Raw genomic sequence first — 15592 nt, 5'->3', positions numbered from 1 at the left:
ATGAAAGCGCGCGAGACAGCGCGTGCGTATGACAGCGTGCGAGACAGCGCGTGCATATGACAGCGCGTGAGACAGCACGTTCCCAGAAGAGCACGTTCGTAAGACAGCGTGTTCGTAAGACAGCGCGTTCGTATGACAGCGCGTTCGTATGACAGCGCGTGAGACAGTGCGTGCATATGACAGCGCGTGAGACAGCGCGTTCGTATGACAGCGCGTTCCCAGAAGAGCACGTTCATAAGACAGAGCGTTCGTATGACAGCGCGTCCGTAAGACAGCGCGTTCGTAAGACAGCGCGTTCGTATGACAGCGCGTTTGTATGACAGCGCGTCTGTATGACAGCGCGTCTGTAAGACAGCGCGTCCGTGAGACAGCGCGTCCGTGAGACAGCGCGTCCGTAAGACAGCGCGTTCGTGAGACAGCGCGTTCCCAGAAGAGCACGTTTGTAAGACAGAGCATTAGCAGAAGAGCATGTTTGTAAGAGAGCGTGTTCGTAAGAGAGCATGTTTGTAAGAGAGCGCGTTCGTAAGAGAGCATGTTTGTAAGAGAGCGCATTCGTAAGAGAGCGCATTTGTAAGACAGCGTGTTTGTAAGAGAGCGCGTTTGTAAGAGAGCGCGTTCGTAAGACAGCGCGTCCGTGAGACAGCGCAACCGTAAGACAGAGCATTAGCAGAACAGCATGTTTGTAAGACAGCGTGTTCGTAAGAGAGCATGTTCGTGAGACAGCGCGTCCGTAAGACAGCGCGTTCGTATGACAGCGCGTCCGTGAGACAGCGCGTTCGTGAGACAGCGCGTTCGTGAGACAGCGCGTTCGTATGACAGTGCGTTCGTGAGACAGCGCGTTCGTATGACAGCGCGTCCGTGAGACAACGCGTTCGTGAGACAGCGCGTTCCCAGAAGAGCACGTTCGTAAGACAGAGCATTAGCAGAACAGTATGTTCGTAAGAGAGCGCGTTCGTAAGAGAGCGCGTTTGTAAGAGAGCGCGTTCGTAAGACAGTGCGTTTGTAAGACAGAGCGTTAACAGAACAGCATATTTGTAAGACCGTGTTCGTAAGAGAGCATGTTTGTAAGTGAGCATGTTTGTAAGTGAGCATGTTTGTAAGAGAGCGCGTTCGTAAGAGAGCATGTTTGTAAGTGAGCATGTTTGTAAGAGAGCGCGTTCGTAAGACAGTGCGTTTGTAAGACAGAGCGTTTGTAAGACAGCGTTAGCAGAAGAGCATGTTTGTAAGGGAGCGTGTTTGTAAGCGAGCGTGTTTGTAAGCGAGCGTGTTTGTAAGGGAGCGTGTTTGTAAGGGAGCGTGTTTGTAAGGGAGCGTGTTTGTAAGCGAGCGTGTTTGTAAGGGAGCGTGTTTATAAGGGAGCGTGTTTGTAAGCGAGCGTGTTTGTAAGGGAGCGTGTTTGTAAGGGAGCGTGTTTGTAAGCGAGCGTGTTTGTAAGACAGCGTGTTCGTAAGAGAGCATGTTTGTAAGAGAGCATGTTCGTAAGAGAGCATGTTTGTAAGGGAGCGTGTTTGTAAGGGAGCGTGTTTGTAAGGGAGCGTGTTTGTAAGAGAGCATGTTTGTAACGGAGCGTGTTTGTAAGAGAGCATGTTTGTAAGGGAGCGTGTTTGTAAGACAGCGTGTTCGTAAGGGAGCATGTTTGTAAGAGAGCATGTTTGTAAGGGAGCGTGTTTGTAAGACAGAGCGTTAGCGGTAGAGAGCGTTCGCCTGTCCTCACCCAGCCACACTGAGGTGGCAGGAAAAAGCAGATAAAAGGCTAGTTTTGTTCCTAAAAGGGGGCAGAGCTAAGTGCAAAGTCTGCGAAGCCAGACAAGTTCAGCGCATGGCGCTGTTCAATTCAGCTTTACCCGTGTACCGTTGCCTACAGAGTCCTTGTCACCAGGACGCTTTACAGCAGAAACACAAAAGAAAACCAGAACCCACAAAAAGCGAGCGATTGATGTAAAAACCCAGCGAGAAGAAAAAGTCTGAGAGCAGATGATGAAATGGGCGGAGCAGGTCACAGTCAGAGGCTGGCTAAACAGGCAGCCTGAGCAGAGAGAAGCACAGCAATCTGCGGGCACTGCCCTGTTTACCGAGCGAACACACGCTTCTGAGCGGACGGTAAGTATCGACTGAGCGTGCCCGCTATCAAAGCTCCGCGCGGGATCCGGAATAAAGACCAGCGCGCTCCGGGGAGCAAATCGATTAATGAACACAAAGGGACAAGATTCAGCCATTTACATCTTTGAATTAGTCAGAACATCATCAGATACAGAGAAGTCAAGGTCCTCTGTTAACAGGCTCCTTACAAAAAGCTCATTACTGTTAACTAAGCTCATTAGGCCTGATTAGCATTATAAAGAGTGTTTAAGTACATGCTGGGAGGAAAGGCAGGTAGCTATGGCATCATAATGACTAAAGCCCACTCACCATCCAAACTGAATTAAATCAACCTGCTGGAAATCATATCACAGCCACTGATGCGCGGGAGGGACACCGCAATAGCTCTTCTCTCCCATTGGCTCATTCCCTGACCAACTACATCAGAGGAATCTGAGTGGCTTTTCCACCTGACCAACCACATCGACGGCATCTGCATTGGCTCATCCTCACTCACCAACCACATCAGTGGAATCTAAGACAACACACTTCCGTTCTGATAGACCAGTCACTGCACGCTCCACACTGCCATACAGACTTTAATCTATAGTAGACTTTTTCTCTCCAAACTCCATGTGCGTTTTTCTACTTGTCACTGCAGCTTCCTCGGTCAGTAAATAACACACTCTGTGATGTCACCACCTGTTCAAAGCGCAGGAAATGACACGCTCTCTGATGTCACTGCGCTGCTCCTGTTCAGTCTGCAGCTCCACAGTTAGACAGGAGAGTCGGGGTACGACAGCTCATATGCAGCGCTAGCAGCTGGACTGTGGGAACCCCATTCACCAGAGGGGATTCACTGCGTTCTCATTGGATTCAAACAGTCTGAATCCAATGAGACAGTCTGAATCCAATGAGACACAGTCTGAATCCAATGAGACAGTCTGAATCCAATGAGACAGTCTGAATCTAATGAGACATTCTGAATCCAATGAGACACAGTCTGAATCTGATGAGACACGGTCTGAATCCAATGAGACAGTCTGAATCTGATGAGACACGGTCTGAATCCAAAGAGACACAGTCTGAATCCAATGAGACTGTCTGAATCTAACGAGACATTCTGAATCCAATGAGACACAGTCTGAATCTGATGAGACACGGTCTGAATCTAATGAAACAGTCTGAATCTAATGAAACACAGTATGAATCTAATGAGACAGTCTGAATCTGATGAGACAGAGTCTGAATCTGACTAAACCCATCCCTCTCCAGGCAGCAGCACACAGAATTACCCAACATCCCGCTGGCCTGCCAGCCTCATCCAGCGCTGAGAGAATCCAGACTGCAGAAGGGGGAACAATCTGTACCCTAAAATAGCCCCTAAACGGCACAATCCCCCCAGCAGCTCCAGTACACTGGATCTTCCTCTGAGCTCATTAAAGCATGAATCAAATTCAGCAGACACTCACAGAATGAGCTACAGGCTGGCTGAACCCTGTTTGAGCACATGATCACACAAGCACTGTCAATAACATCAATGCTGGCCTGATCGTCACAGATGTCATACATCAAGCCTACACGTCACAATAAAACATCAATGCTGGCCTGATCACATGATCACACAAGCACTGTCAATAACATCAATGCTGGCCTGATCACATGATCACACAAGCACTGTCAATAACATCAATGTAGGCCATGTGCATCACAGTCTACACAAGCACTGGTGCAATTACAGCACAGTTGTTCACATCTCCTGCAGATTGTACAGGTGGTATACGGCGGTAACCAAATGTAGCCCAAGCAGAGCGGAACAGCCATGCGATACAGAGCGACCAGCCATGGTGATTATCAAGCAAGCGAACCGAGCACAGCGTATCCAGCAGCCAATGGGGGTATCGAGGCGGTACGAGCAAGACAGAGACTAACGGCGCATGGATCAGCAGAGCGTACCGACGACATGGTATCAGCAAGCTAAGCGATGGATCCAAGCAGAGCGGTAACGAGCGACATGGCGATCAACAGAGCGGTAACCGAGCGACATGGCGTATCAAGCAGACGGTGAACCGAGCGACATGGCGTATCCAAGCAGAGCGGGTAACCGAGCGACATGCGTATCCAAGCAGAGCAGGCGTAACCGAGGACATGGCGTATCCAAGCAGAGCGGTGTAACCGAGCACATGGCGTATCCAAGCAGAGCGGCGTAACCGAGCGACATGGCGTATCCAAGCAGAGCGGTGTAACCGAGCGACATGGCGTATCCAAGCAGAGCGGTGTAACCGAGCGACATGGCGTATCCAAGCAGAGCGGTGTAACCGAGCGACATGGCGTATCCAAGCAGAGCGGTGTAACCGAGCGACATGGCGTATCCAAGCAGAGCGGCGTAACCGAGCGACATGGCGTATCCAAGCAGAGCGGCGTAACCGAGCGACATAGCGTATCCAAGCAGAGCAGCGTAACCAAGCGACATGGCGTATCCAAGCAGAGCGGTGTAACCGAGCGACATGGCGTATCCAAGCAGAGCGGCGTAACCGAGCGACATGGCGTATCCAAGCAGAGCGGTGTAACCGAGCGACATGGCGTATCCAAGCAGAGCGGTAACCGAGCGACATGGCGTATCCAAGCAGAGCGGGTAACCGAGCACATGGCGTATCCAAGCAGACAGAGGGGTTAACCGAACTGCTAACATCAGTACCAACAACTTAACACACAGCATCATAAACACACAAAATAACACACAGACACACAAAATAATGCACACAGACACAAAAACACAGAACACAACACACAAACACACACATACACATAATAACACATACACACACGCAACGCACAAAACAACATCAACCTCAATCTGATAAATGAGTGTGAAATAGACCATCCCACGGAGATTATAATGGATTACTCCATTACAGAGTGGAGCGTGCTCAATTACATGCCATGAAACAAGGGCCTCTCCTAATTAAGGACCAGACGCCAACAATACTCACGCACACTCGACTTCATTTTGTTTATTTTTAAAACATTGTTTCCCCCATTTCCTTTTTTCATAATTTGGGATAATTGTGCCTCTTTACTTACTGCTGGGCCACCCACACATCACTGAGCATGTGCAGTCCTCTCCTCTCAATCCTTACAGGCCACAAACAGTGCTACAGGAGAGCCAGTAACTATTTTACACCCTACAGGCCACACACAGTACTACAGGAGAGCCGGTGTCATAATACAGGCCATCCACAGTACTACATGGATTACTCCATAATGACTTCATTACATCCTGAACAGGCCCACGCTATTAGCACCAGAGAGCCTGTGACTTGTTTTAAACATCCCATCAGGATATTGGCCTCACACGTGCACCAACAGATGAGCATGTGATCTATTTATACCTCAGGCCACACACAGGGCTACAGGAGAGCCAGTGACTATTTTACACCCTACAGGCCACACACAGTACTACAGGAGAGCCAGTGACTATTTTACAGCCTACAGGCCACACACAGTACTACAGGAGAGCCAGTGACTATTTTACAGCCTACAGGCCGTACACAGTACTACAGGAGAGCCAGTGACTGCTCTCCAGACGAAGCACAGACCCAGCCTGAGCGATATCCACCCCCCCCCCTCGTTTTGTAAGGAGCAGACTGAAGAGCAGCCAGGGTGCTAATTATAGGGTGTTAATTACAGTGTGTTAATTATCTCTGGGTCTGCTAGATGTTAGAGAAAGGGGGGGGGGGGTGAAAATGGGGATGGGGGATGAGGAGGAGGCAGGGGATTAGCAGAGTGCCAGAGGTGTGAAATTAATTCTCTTAAGTAAGGATGCGTGGTGATGGCAGGCACTCGTAGCTATCGGCTGATCATGTCTGAAAATGAGCATATCAGTATCTGCCCGATGCGCAGAATATGGCGGGTCTGGGGGACGCAGCATACAGCCGCCGGAGAGGCGATGCCTCTGATGCACTGCAGGAAAAGCAGCCTTATCACAGCCACCTGAACCTCTTATTATTTATTAATAATTATCTTTTTTTCCTCCGCCAAACTCACAGCGAGAGCTATCTCAGCACGTCCTTCCACTCAGGCTCTCAGCTTCATAATAAAGAAAGTCATCTCAAAGAAAATTCATTAAAGTTCTCATTCATAAGTTGACATGCGGCACAATACATATTAACTATTGATATCAGATATTGGTGCCTCACCTTAAATTCCCAGAGAATGATTTCCTCAGTAATTTTATGGTTTTCAACGCAGAAACCAAGTCTGTCAGCCAGTAGCCTTGAATACAGTTACTGTCATCCAATGGCCTTTAATAATGGTTCACTATCCTTACTATCCTTTATTATCATTAATACAGGTCTCTTACCTTCTCAAACACATAAGTCAAATGGTTTTTATTATTGTTACTACAGTAGCCTTAATAAGAGTTGCACTACTACCCAGTTGGTATTATAGGTTTATCACTGTCCTGCTGTCTTTACTACATGTTTATTACCATTCAGGGGTACTTATTACAGGTTTATTTCTGTTCAGGGGTCTTTATTACAGGTTTATTACTGATCAGGGGTCTTTATAACAGGTTTATTACTGGTCAGGGGTCTTTATTACAGGTTTATTACTGATGAGGGCTCTATTACAGGTTTATTACTGATCAGGGGTCTTTATAACAGGTTTATTACTGTTCAGGGGTCTTTATTACAGGTTTATTACTGATGAGGGCTCTATTACAGGTTTATTACTGATCAGGGGTCTTTATTACAGGTTTATTAATGTCTGATGGTCTTTATTACAGGTTTATTACTGACCAGGGGTCTTTATTACAGGTTTATTACTGACCAGGGGTCTTTATTACAGGTTTATTACTGATGAGGGCTCTATTACAGGTTTATTACTGATCAGGGGTCTTTATTACAGGTTTATTAATGTCTGATGGTCTTTATTACAGGTTTATTACTGTTCAGGGGTCTTTATTACAGGTTTATTACTGATCAGGGGTCTTTATTACAGGTTTATTACTGTCTGATGGTCTTTATTACAGGTTTATTCTGTCAGTCAGAACTGCCAAACACCCATTCAGACCATATTACAGACACCACATCTAAAACCAGCTCCATCTAAAACCAGCTCCATCTGAAACCAGCTCCACCTAAGATCAGCTCTGCTTGAAACCACCAGTATCTGACATATTCTTCATTCTTTCTTTCCCAAAAAACTGTCAATTGAGGCTATCAACTGGTTAAATTCAGTTAAAAAACACATTACAGGGAAAAGTCAACATTCCTTATAGCAGTACACAGAAGCAGATTTCAGACAGCTCAGAGAGACTGTGTAAAGGTTGCAGACACATGACCAGAGTCCACTGGAGCAGCACACTGAATACCTCACAGACTCCAATGGAGCAGCACACTGAATACCTCACAGACTCCACTGGAGCAGCACACTGAATACCTCACAGACCCGTGTCAGAAACCCCCATCGAATGGCTGATGTTGCTCAGAGACCACTGTACACAGCACGGAACCCCCAATCAGGACCCCCCACATACTCCCAGGAACCAACACCCCCACATTCCTGCAGGACTAACAACTGCAAAAAGGGAAAAGGAAAAAGCGATCCCCCCCTCCCCCAGAGACCAGGATCATCCACACCAGCAGATACAGAACCCCCTCCCAGAACCCCCTCTCCCCACTAAAATGGGAGGACCACACATACACCCTTCCCCAGAACAGGACCCCTATAAACACTCCCTAAACAGCACCCCCCCCCCTCGTACCACAGGGCGGGGCCCTCCGTGCCCCTGATCTCCAGCAGGCCGTAGTCGTCCTCCAGCTGGAAGTGTGAGAAGGAGAGGGAGACGCTCTCCCCCGGCTCGGCCAGCACGGTCCAGGTGCAGTCCGCCTCGTTGCTGTACTCCTGAGGGTGGTTTGGGCTGGTGATGACCCCGTCCTGACCCCTCAGCGTCCCGCCACACTCCTCATCCGCTGCAACGGACACACACACACACACACACACACACACACACACACACACACACAGACACAGACACAGACACACACACACACACACACACACACACACACACACACACACACAGACACACAGACACACACACACACACACACACAGACACAGGCACACACACAGACACACACACATGAAATTCAACAAAACCTCATTTAACTTCGCTCACCTCAAATCAACCCAACGCTGTTCAGCTAGACTCCAACTAACATGAAGTAAAAACAACTAAAGTAACACACCTAAACTTTAGTTTAATCATATTACTGAATTTAATTACTGAATTCAATTAAACTGAACTCAGGTGTGCGGTTGATTGATTACTGTGCCGTTAAAGACTCCACCCCAGTGCGTGTTGAGTAAGGACCTGTGGGAAGGAGGCCACAGTGTGCCTGAGGGGGGGGGGCCCACCGCCCCAAGCAACAGCAGAGTAGGATGTGCACAGACAAAAAGAAACCTCTGGGGATCAGAAGGCCCAAGCTTGAACAAAAGATCTGCTCCAGAGACCTACAGGAGAGACCTGCTCCAGAGTCCAGCTGGAGAGATCTGCTCAGGAGAGACCTGCTCCAGAGTCCAGCTGGAGAGACCGGCTGGAGAGACCTGCTCCAGAGTCCAGCTGGAGAGACCTGCTCCAGAGTCCAGCTGGAGAGACCTGCTCCAGAGTCCAGCTGGAGAGATCTGATCAGGAGAGACCTGCTGGAGAGACCTGCTCAGGAGACCTGCAGGAGAGACCTGCTCAGGAGAGACCTGCTCCAGAGATCAGCTGGAGAGACCTACTGGAGAGAACTGTTTGGGAGATGCAGACCATTATAAGGGGTTGCATTTCAGCCGTCTCTTTTATATGAAATAAGGGATCACTGTTTGCAGCCTGTGTATGTGTGTGTGTGTACCGTTTGTGTGCGTGTGTGTGTGTGTACAATTTATGTGTGTGTGTGTTTGTTTGTTCTCTCTCAGCTGGAATTGTTTGGCAGGTGTGCACAGATGATGCACAGAGTCATATGAGACTTATAGGAACTAAATGTACTTTTTGGTATTTTCATAACAAAATGGGCCATATTTCACTTCCTTTAGCTAGAGTCTCCGTGGCGCTGATGTTGCCATGGCTACAAGAAGACAAGGATCTCTGATAGCTTCTCTCAGAGAGTAAAACGCCAGGCGGAGGGGTCTGGAAGGAGAGACCCGCTCTCCTCTCCTCCACGCCGACCGGCTGTCCCTCGCGCTCCCCGCTCTCCTCTCCTCCACGCCGACCGGCTGTCCCTCGCGCTCCCCGCTCTCCTCTCCTCCACGCCGACCGGCTGTCCCTCGCGCTCCCCGCTCTCCTCTCCTCCACGCCGACCGGCTGTCCCTCGCGCTCCCCGCTCGCCACTCCTCCACGCCGACCGGCTGTCCCTCGCGCTCCCCGCTCGCCTCTCCTCCACGCCGACCGGCTGTCCCTCGTGCTCCTCGCGCGATCGGGAGCGCTCCTGCGCCGCGCTTGCCGGGACCGGATGGCGCCGTTAAAAGCGCGGCTGACTCAGAGCTTGTCGGCCCATTTCCGCTCGGCGCTAGCGGCGCTAATCGCCCCCGTTCTGTAATTACTCCCTCACTCGTTAGCTCGACTGCGGCGCGCTCGCGCCCCGGCTTTCTGAGCCAGCCGCCGGGGATAATGGCGTGTGCTAAATGGATGTGACGCGACGTGAAGCTCCCGCTCGTCAGCGCAGTCTGTCCCGGCCTGCGTCCGGCTGTCCGTCCGTCAGCCGCGGGGACCACGACACCGCCGCACCCCGGGGGGAAAATGGCCGTCGGCTGCCGGCCCGCGCGCCGGCGTTTATCCTGTCAGGAGCTGCAGGAGCAGATGGGCCGCGGCGTCCCTCTGCGCACAGAGCAGGGCCGCTTTCTCCACAAGAGTGATTACACAACGTGACAAATCAGCTCGCGGCACGTCGGGGGACTACATGTCCCACGATGCACCTGGACTGGAGGTGGCCCATTGGTGGAAAGCACCCAGGCTAAGTATATTAGCTTATTGGGGACAGGGATGGGGTCTCTGGGTGTGTCTTTGGCCCCCAGGTGGACTATCTTCTCCAGCCGCTTGAAGGGCGGAGTCTTGATCCCAGTCCTGAAGAGCAGCTGCAGATTCTTTACACACACCAGATACTCAGCTCTTTGTTCTCGGCATTAAGGAATAAGGAGTCCCATCGGTCCACATCATTCAGAAGTTCCACCTGACAGGCCTCATGAATATTCATGAATGGGCGGGGCCACACAGAACGGAAACTCCTGCTATCATATCTTCCGGTAGCTCAGAAGCGGAGGGCATGCAAGGAATGCAGAAGCTCACCATCTGATTGGTCTAAACAATCTGTGCCCCAGCCGTGACCTTTGAACCCTGACCCCTGACTCCTGACCCAGTCTGGCGGGCCTTAATGCCAGAGGGTCTCCGTGCTGGGAGCCCCGCCCCCTCTCAGCAGGGAGACAGGTGATTGGACAGAATGCAGAAACAGCGAAACACACGCCCGAAATAGCTCCCATCTCTCAGAGTTTACTGCCGGATAAATGTGTCCTGTATTTTCCCCCTTGTTTGACAAACACGCAAGGCTGTGTTTTATGGGTCAGGGTGGGGGGGGCGGGGGGGATTGGGGGGGCAGGTTTTATATTGTGTAAAAGAACGAGTCTTTAAACTCCGTGGTGGGAAAGAGATTTAAATGCAGGCGTGTGAAGAAAGGAGAACAGCAGGCAATCGTGCAGCCAGCTGTGCATGGAGGGGGGCGGGGGATCGGGGGGCGGGGGTAGACAGCGTCCAATAGAAGGAGGCCGTTCCTCGGTGTGATAAAGCAGGAAGGTGCAGCTGGGTGCGGGGCGTTCGTTTACAGCTCGACTGATTCAGGACACGGTGGAGCGTTCAGGGGAAGTGGACGACACAAGTGCGCGTGACCAACAGGCGTTTAAGGTACGCACCCGCCTGAGCCTATCAGAGGCGCGTTCCACTAACGTACCTGTGCATTGAGCTCTGCAGGAGCCCGCTAGCTTAACCTGCCGCTAACGCACCTGTGTACTGAGCTGAAAATGTGTGTGTGTGTGCATGTGAGTGTGTGTGAGTGTGTGTGTGCGTATGTGAGTGTGCGTGTGTGTGTGTGTGTGTGCGTGTGAGTGTGTGTGAGTGTGTGTGTGCTTATGTGTGTGTGTGTGTGTGTGTGAGACAGAGGGATAGACACTGGAATTCAATCAACATTTGCCCTCCATTTTTAGTAACAATGGAAGGAAAATAAATGCTGGTTCTTGGCAGAGCCCGCTGTGCGGGAGCAGGCCTGCAGCTGAACTCGCCAGCGCCGAGCTCGGGGGGAAAAAGGAAAAAGTGTAACGCTTGCATTTACTCATAAGTCAAAGTTAAGGACGAATGTTGATTGAATACCCGGCGGAGTGAATAAATCTTCCACAGCAACGGGCCGCATGATGGATGGCAGAGAAAGAAAGAGAGAAATGAGGAAGGAGAGCGAGATGCAGAGCTGATTTTACTCTTTCTGTTACCACTGTTTGAATTGCATTGTTTCTTTGCTAATGTTTACTGTAATTGTTTTTTCCCCATCATTTTAGAAGTACTTGCCTATAAGGATATAGCAATATTTACTATATTTACTTCATGCCAATAAAGCATATTGATTTGACTTGAATTAGAGAGAAAGAGAGAGAGAGAGAGAGAGAAAGAGACAGACAGAGAGAGAGACAGAGAGAGAGAGGAGTGAGGGGGAGAGCATGAATGTGCAGACATGTTTTACAAGAACAAAAGGAAAAATGAAATAAAAGCCTATGAGGCATAATATCAGTGGCTCGCATCAATAATAAATATCAAAAATTTGCACAAAAATTTCTGGAAGCACCTAAAATCAAGCCCTCGAGGCAGAGTTTATAGCACTGAAACTGCCAGAGCCAAACCGTAAAAACTGATGCAAGTCCTCCTGAAGCTTACTTATGAAATCAGACCAATAGATGCCTGAAAAATGAGAGAAAGTATGTGTGTAGTCCTATAAAGGTTCCCTCCAGACTTCCTGTGACTGTGTTCGCTCCTGTGACGGTTCCCCTCAGACTTCCTGTAAGTTTGTGCGCTCCATTGACGGTTCCCCTCAGACTTCCTGTAAGTTTGTGTGCTCCTGTGATGGTTCCCTCCAGACTTCCTGTAAGTTTGTGCGCTCCATTGACGGTTCCCCTCAGACTTCCTGTAAGTTTGTGCGCTCCTGTGATGGTTCCCTCCAGACTTCCTGTAAGTGTGTGCACTCCTGTGATGGTTCCCTCCAGACTTCCTGTAAGTGTGTGCGCTCCTGTGATGGTTCCCTCCAGACTTCCTGTGAGTGTGTGCTACAGTGCCCTTACAGCAGAGACACACATTCCTGTTTCTCTGCTGTAGCCGCACTTTAAAAAAGACTCTCTGAAATCTATTCCTGATCACCAATCATGGCAGCACACTGGATTCACACTCTGATGTGAGACACAGTCAATACAAATGTTCCTGAGAAGGCTGAGGGGATGCTGACGGGGCGTGGGGTGGGGGGGGGGGGGGATTTTGGGTAGCTGAACAGAGGCATGAGGGAGGCATGGAGGAACAGGAGAGAAGATTAAAAAGAGAAAGAACGATAGCACATCACCATCTGTGCCCTTCCTACTAATAACAGCTGTGTGTGAGAAACAATAATAACAATTTTTCCAATAAGAGCGGCGGCGCCGGGCGGCGCGGGCGGCGCGGGGACGGGAGATGGATCGGTCGGAGATTTGGGACGCCTTATTCTGTTAGCGGCTCTGGAGAAACCCGCGCGCTCCGATCCGTTTCCTTTTCTCTCCTGTTTTTTTTTTTAAAGAATAACAATAAAGGAATTTAACTAAACGCTCCGTCCCTGTCAGACGCAAAGAAATTGGGAAATGGCGACACGGGTGGACCCTGAACCCCGGTCCCCGCAGGGAGAGGCGTCGGATGATTAGAAATTTACCGCCAGAAGCGCCATCGGAAATGCGCAGGAAAATCCCAGGAGCGGAGTTTGCATCATTACCTGCCAGCTGCAACCATAAAGCATTTATAACCGGCCGCCCGTACCTGAGCTCAAATAAACACAGGGCTGTGCGAACATTAAGAGGGGGTGTGGGGATGGGGAAGGGGGTGTTCTGAACCAGGACAGGGAATCATTAGCCAGGAGGCGGTCTGAGAGAGGGTTTGGTTTCTGGGTGGGTGTCTAAATCCAGAGGGGGTCTGAAAGGGTTTGGTTTTCGGGGGGGGGGGGGGGGGTCTTACCTCGGCAGTAGGGCAGGGGGAAGTCCCAGGAGGCGGTGCCAGTGGGCGTGGCCTGGCAGGTGAGGACGGCGTGCCCCTCCAGGGTGTACCCCGGGCTGCAGCCGAAATGCACGCGGTCCCCCATGCGGAAGCTGGAACCCTGCTGCACCCCGTTCAGCAGACGACCTGGGTCCCCACAGGAGAAACTGGGCAGCGCTGGGGGGGGGGGGGTGGGGGGGGGGGGAAGAGAAGGGAGAGGGGGGGGCGGGGTGGGAGGGGCATACAGGGGGGAGAGAGGGGGGGGGCGGGGTGGGAGGGGCGTACAGGGGGGAGAGAGGGGAGAGAGGGGGAGAGAGAGAGAGAGATGGGGTTATAGTCAGACATCACACAGCAGAAGTAGTCAGGGTACTTTAAACAGAAGAAATGTAAACTTTCTGTGACTGTGAGAGAACACAGAGCACGTCAGGACAGGCGGTTTGATGGGAACCTGCTTCCCTCAGGCACTGCAGAATAAAAAGAGCAGAAAGGGATGGTTTTACTGCGTTATGGACAGTCTGCTCCCCAAGGAACGGGCTTTATAAAAAATTCAGAACGTTCTTCTTTCGCTGAGGGATGCAGTGGAATTCCGGAGTGATCTTCCCTCGTCCAAGTGCAAACACGGCAACGCTTCCAAAGAGAGGGTGACTGGCCAATGAGACACTGTGATATCACCTCCCCCTGCCACCTTATCCCACAGGTCGACTGTGATGTCACTTCCCCCTGCCACCTTATCACACAGGTCAACTGTCATGTCACTTCCCCCTGCCACCTTATCACACAGGTCAACTGTGATGTCACTTCCCCCTGCCACCTTATCCCACAGGTCAACTGTGATGTCACTGCCCCTTGCCCCACTGTCTTACAGGGCCATTGTGACACCACTTACACTTGCCCCATAATCCAACAGAGCCACTGTGATGTCACTACCCCCTGCCCCCCTAAGTACAAGACAGTAAAAAAACCAAGAATAAATCAAAACCAGCTTTTTTATTCTGAAATAGGAGGCAAAACCGAGCCAGAGTCTGAGCTCACAGCAGGTGAAGGAGAACATTGAGACAGAGAGAAATGGCCGGTGTGTTTTCAGCAAAACGGTGCCTACAGGTCTGCTTCACGGCCTTGTGATCAGAGCACCTCAGGGACCCTCCTGTCCGTTTAGCTCCTGGAGGATCATCCATCCCAGCCCTGATGCTCTTACTGCTCTTATGTGTAGTGATTTTTTAAACTGCACTGATTCTCTCTGAGCTGTAGTGATTCTCTCTTAGCTGTAGTGAATCTCTTAGCTGTAGTGATTCTCTCTTAGCTGTAGTGAATATTTTAGCTGTAGTGATTCTCTCTTAGCTGTAGTGAATATTAGCTGTAGTGATTCTTAGCTGTAGTGAATTTTTAGCTGTAGTGAATCTCTTAGCTGTAGTGATTCTCTCTTAGCTGTAGTGAATATTTTAGCTGTAGTGATTCTCTCTTAGCTGTAGTGAATCTCTTAGCTGTAGTGATTCTCTCTTAGCTGTAGTGAATCTCTTAGCTGTAGTAATATTTTAGCTGTAGTGCCACTTCCTCCTAGTCTCTCTGTTTTCTCATTCCATCCTCTCCTCCTCACCCCTCCAGTTCATCCCTGAGCTGTGATCAGATGAGGGGTAAAATGTGTTGATGGCTCTCCAGGTAAAAGATTGAAAGATGGTCCAGGTGTGCCCCTCAGTATCTACACATCCACATCTGTCTGTTTGGACCCAACAAGGAAGATTAGCCTTCAAAACTGTGTCAGGCTTGGATTTCAGATCCCAAGACACTCTGCTTTTAAACTGCATGATGTGGCAAGTTTATTCATAGCTTAGAAAAGGACATACAAAAACAACACCGGCTTTCAGAAACAGTCTGTAATAATGTCTGGTAATAAATGCTTAATAAATCATCAATGATTGAATTATAATTCCTTTAGAAATAGGAATTCTGTATGTACATGTCTGTGCTTGTGGAATGTTCCTAGTCTGGCAATCCTGGACTAATGACTCATACCCCACATTCAGTATGATTTATTTGTCAGAGTTTGCACATCTGTGCCCTACAGCAATTTTTATGCATTATAAAATTAGCATAGGCATGCTGCTTGAGAGCTTCTGCAAAATGAAGCGACCCCATTTCAGTCTTTACCAACAAGAAAGCCATGAGATCACAGGAGAGCCATGAGATCACAGGACAGCCATGAGGTCACAGGAAAGCCATGAGATC

At 50.0% G+C, this 15592-nt stretch overlaps 1 protein-coding gene across 1 annotated transcript in view; it reads right to left on the bottom strand.

Moving 5' to 3' along the window:
- The window catches only part of LOC135248951 (CUB and sushi domain-containing protein 1-like), a 238486-nt gene that overhangs the window by 156905 nt on the left and 65989 nt on the right, over positions 1 to 15592 (bottom strand). The window contains exons 4-5 of the mRNA XM_064324101.1: positions 13352 to 13546; positions 7850 to 8057 (exon numbers count right to left, since the gene is read on the bottom strand). Of these exons, the coding sequence (XP_064180171.1) occupies positions 7850 to 8057; positions 13352 to 13546 (403 nt within the window). The remainder of the gene's footprint in view (positions 1 to 7849; positions 8058 to 13351; positions 13547 to 15592) is intronic.

This window comes from Anguilla rostrata, chromosome 1, assembly GCF_018555375.3.
Source record: "Anguilla rostrata isolate EN2019 chromosome 1, ASM1855537v3, whole genome shotgun sequence".
NCBI classification, from domain to species: domain Eukaryota; kingdom Metazoa; phylum Chordata; class Actinopteri; order Anguilliformes; family Anguillidae; genus Anguilla; species Anguilla rostrata.
Note: the sequence above shows the minus strand (reverse complement) of the source record. Positions and strands in the feature narration are given on the sequence as shown.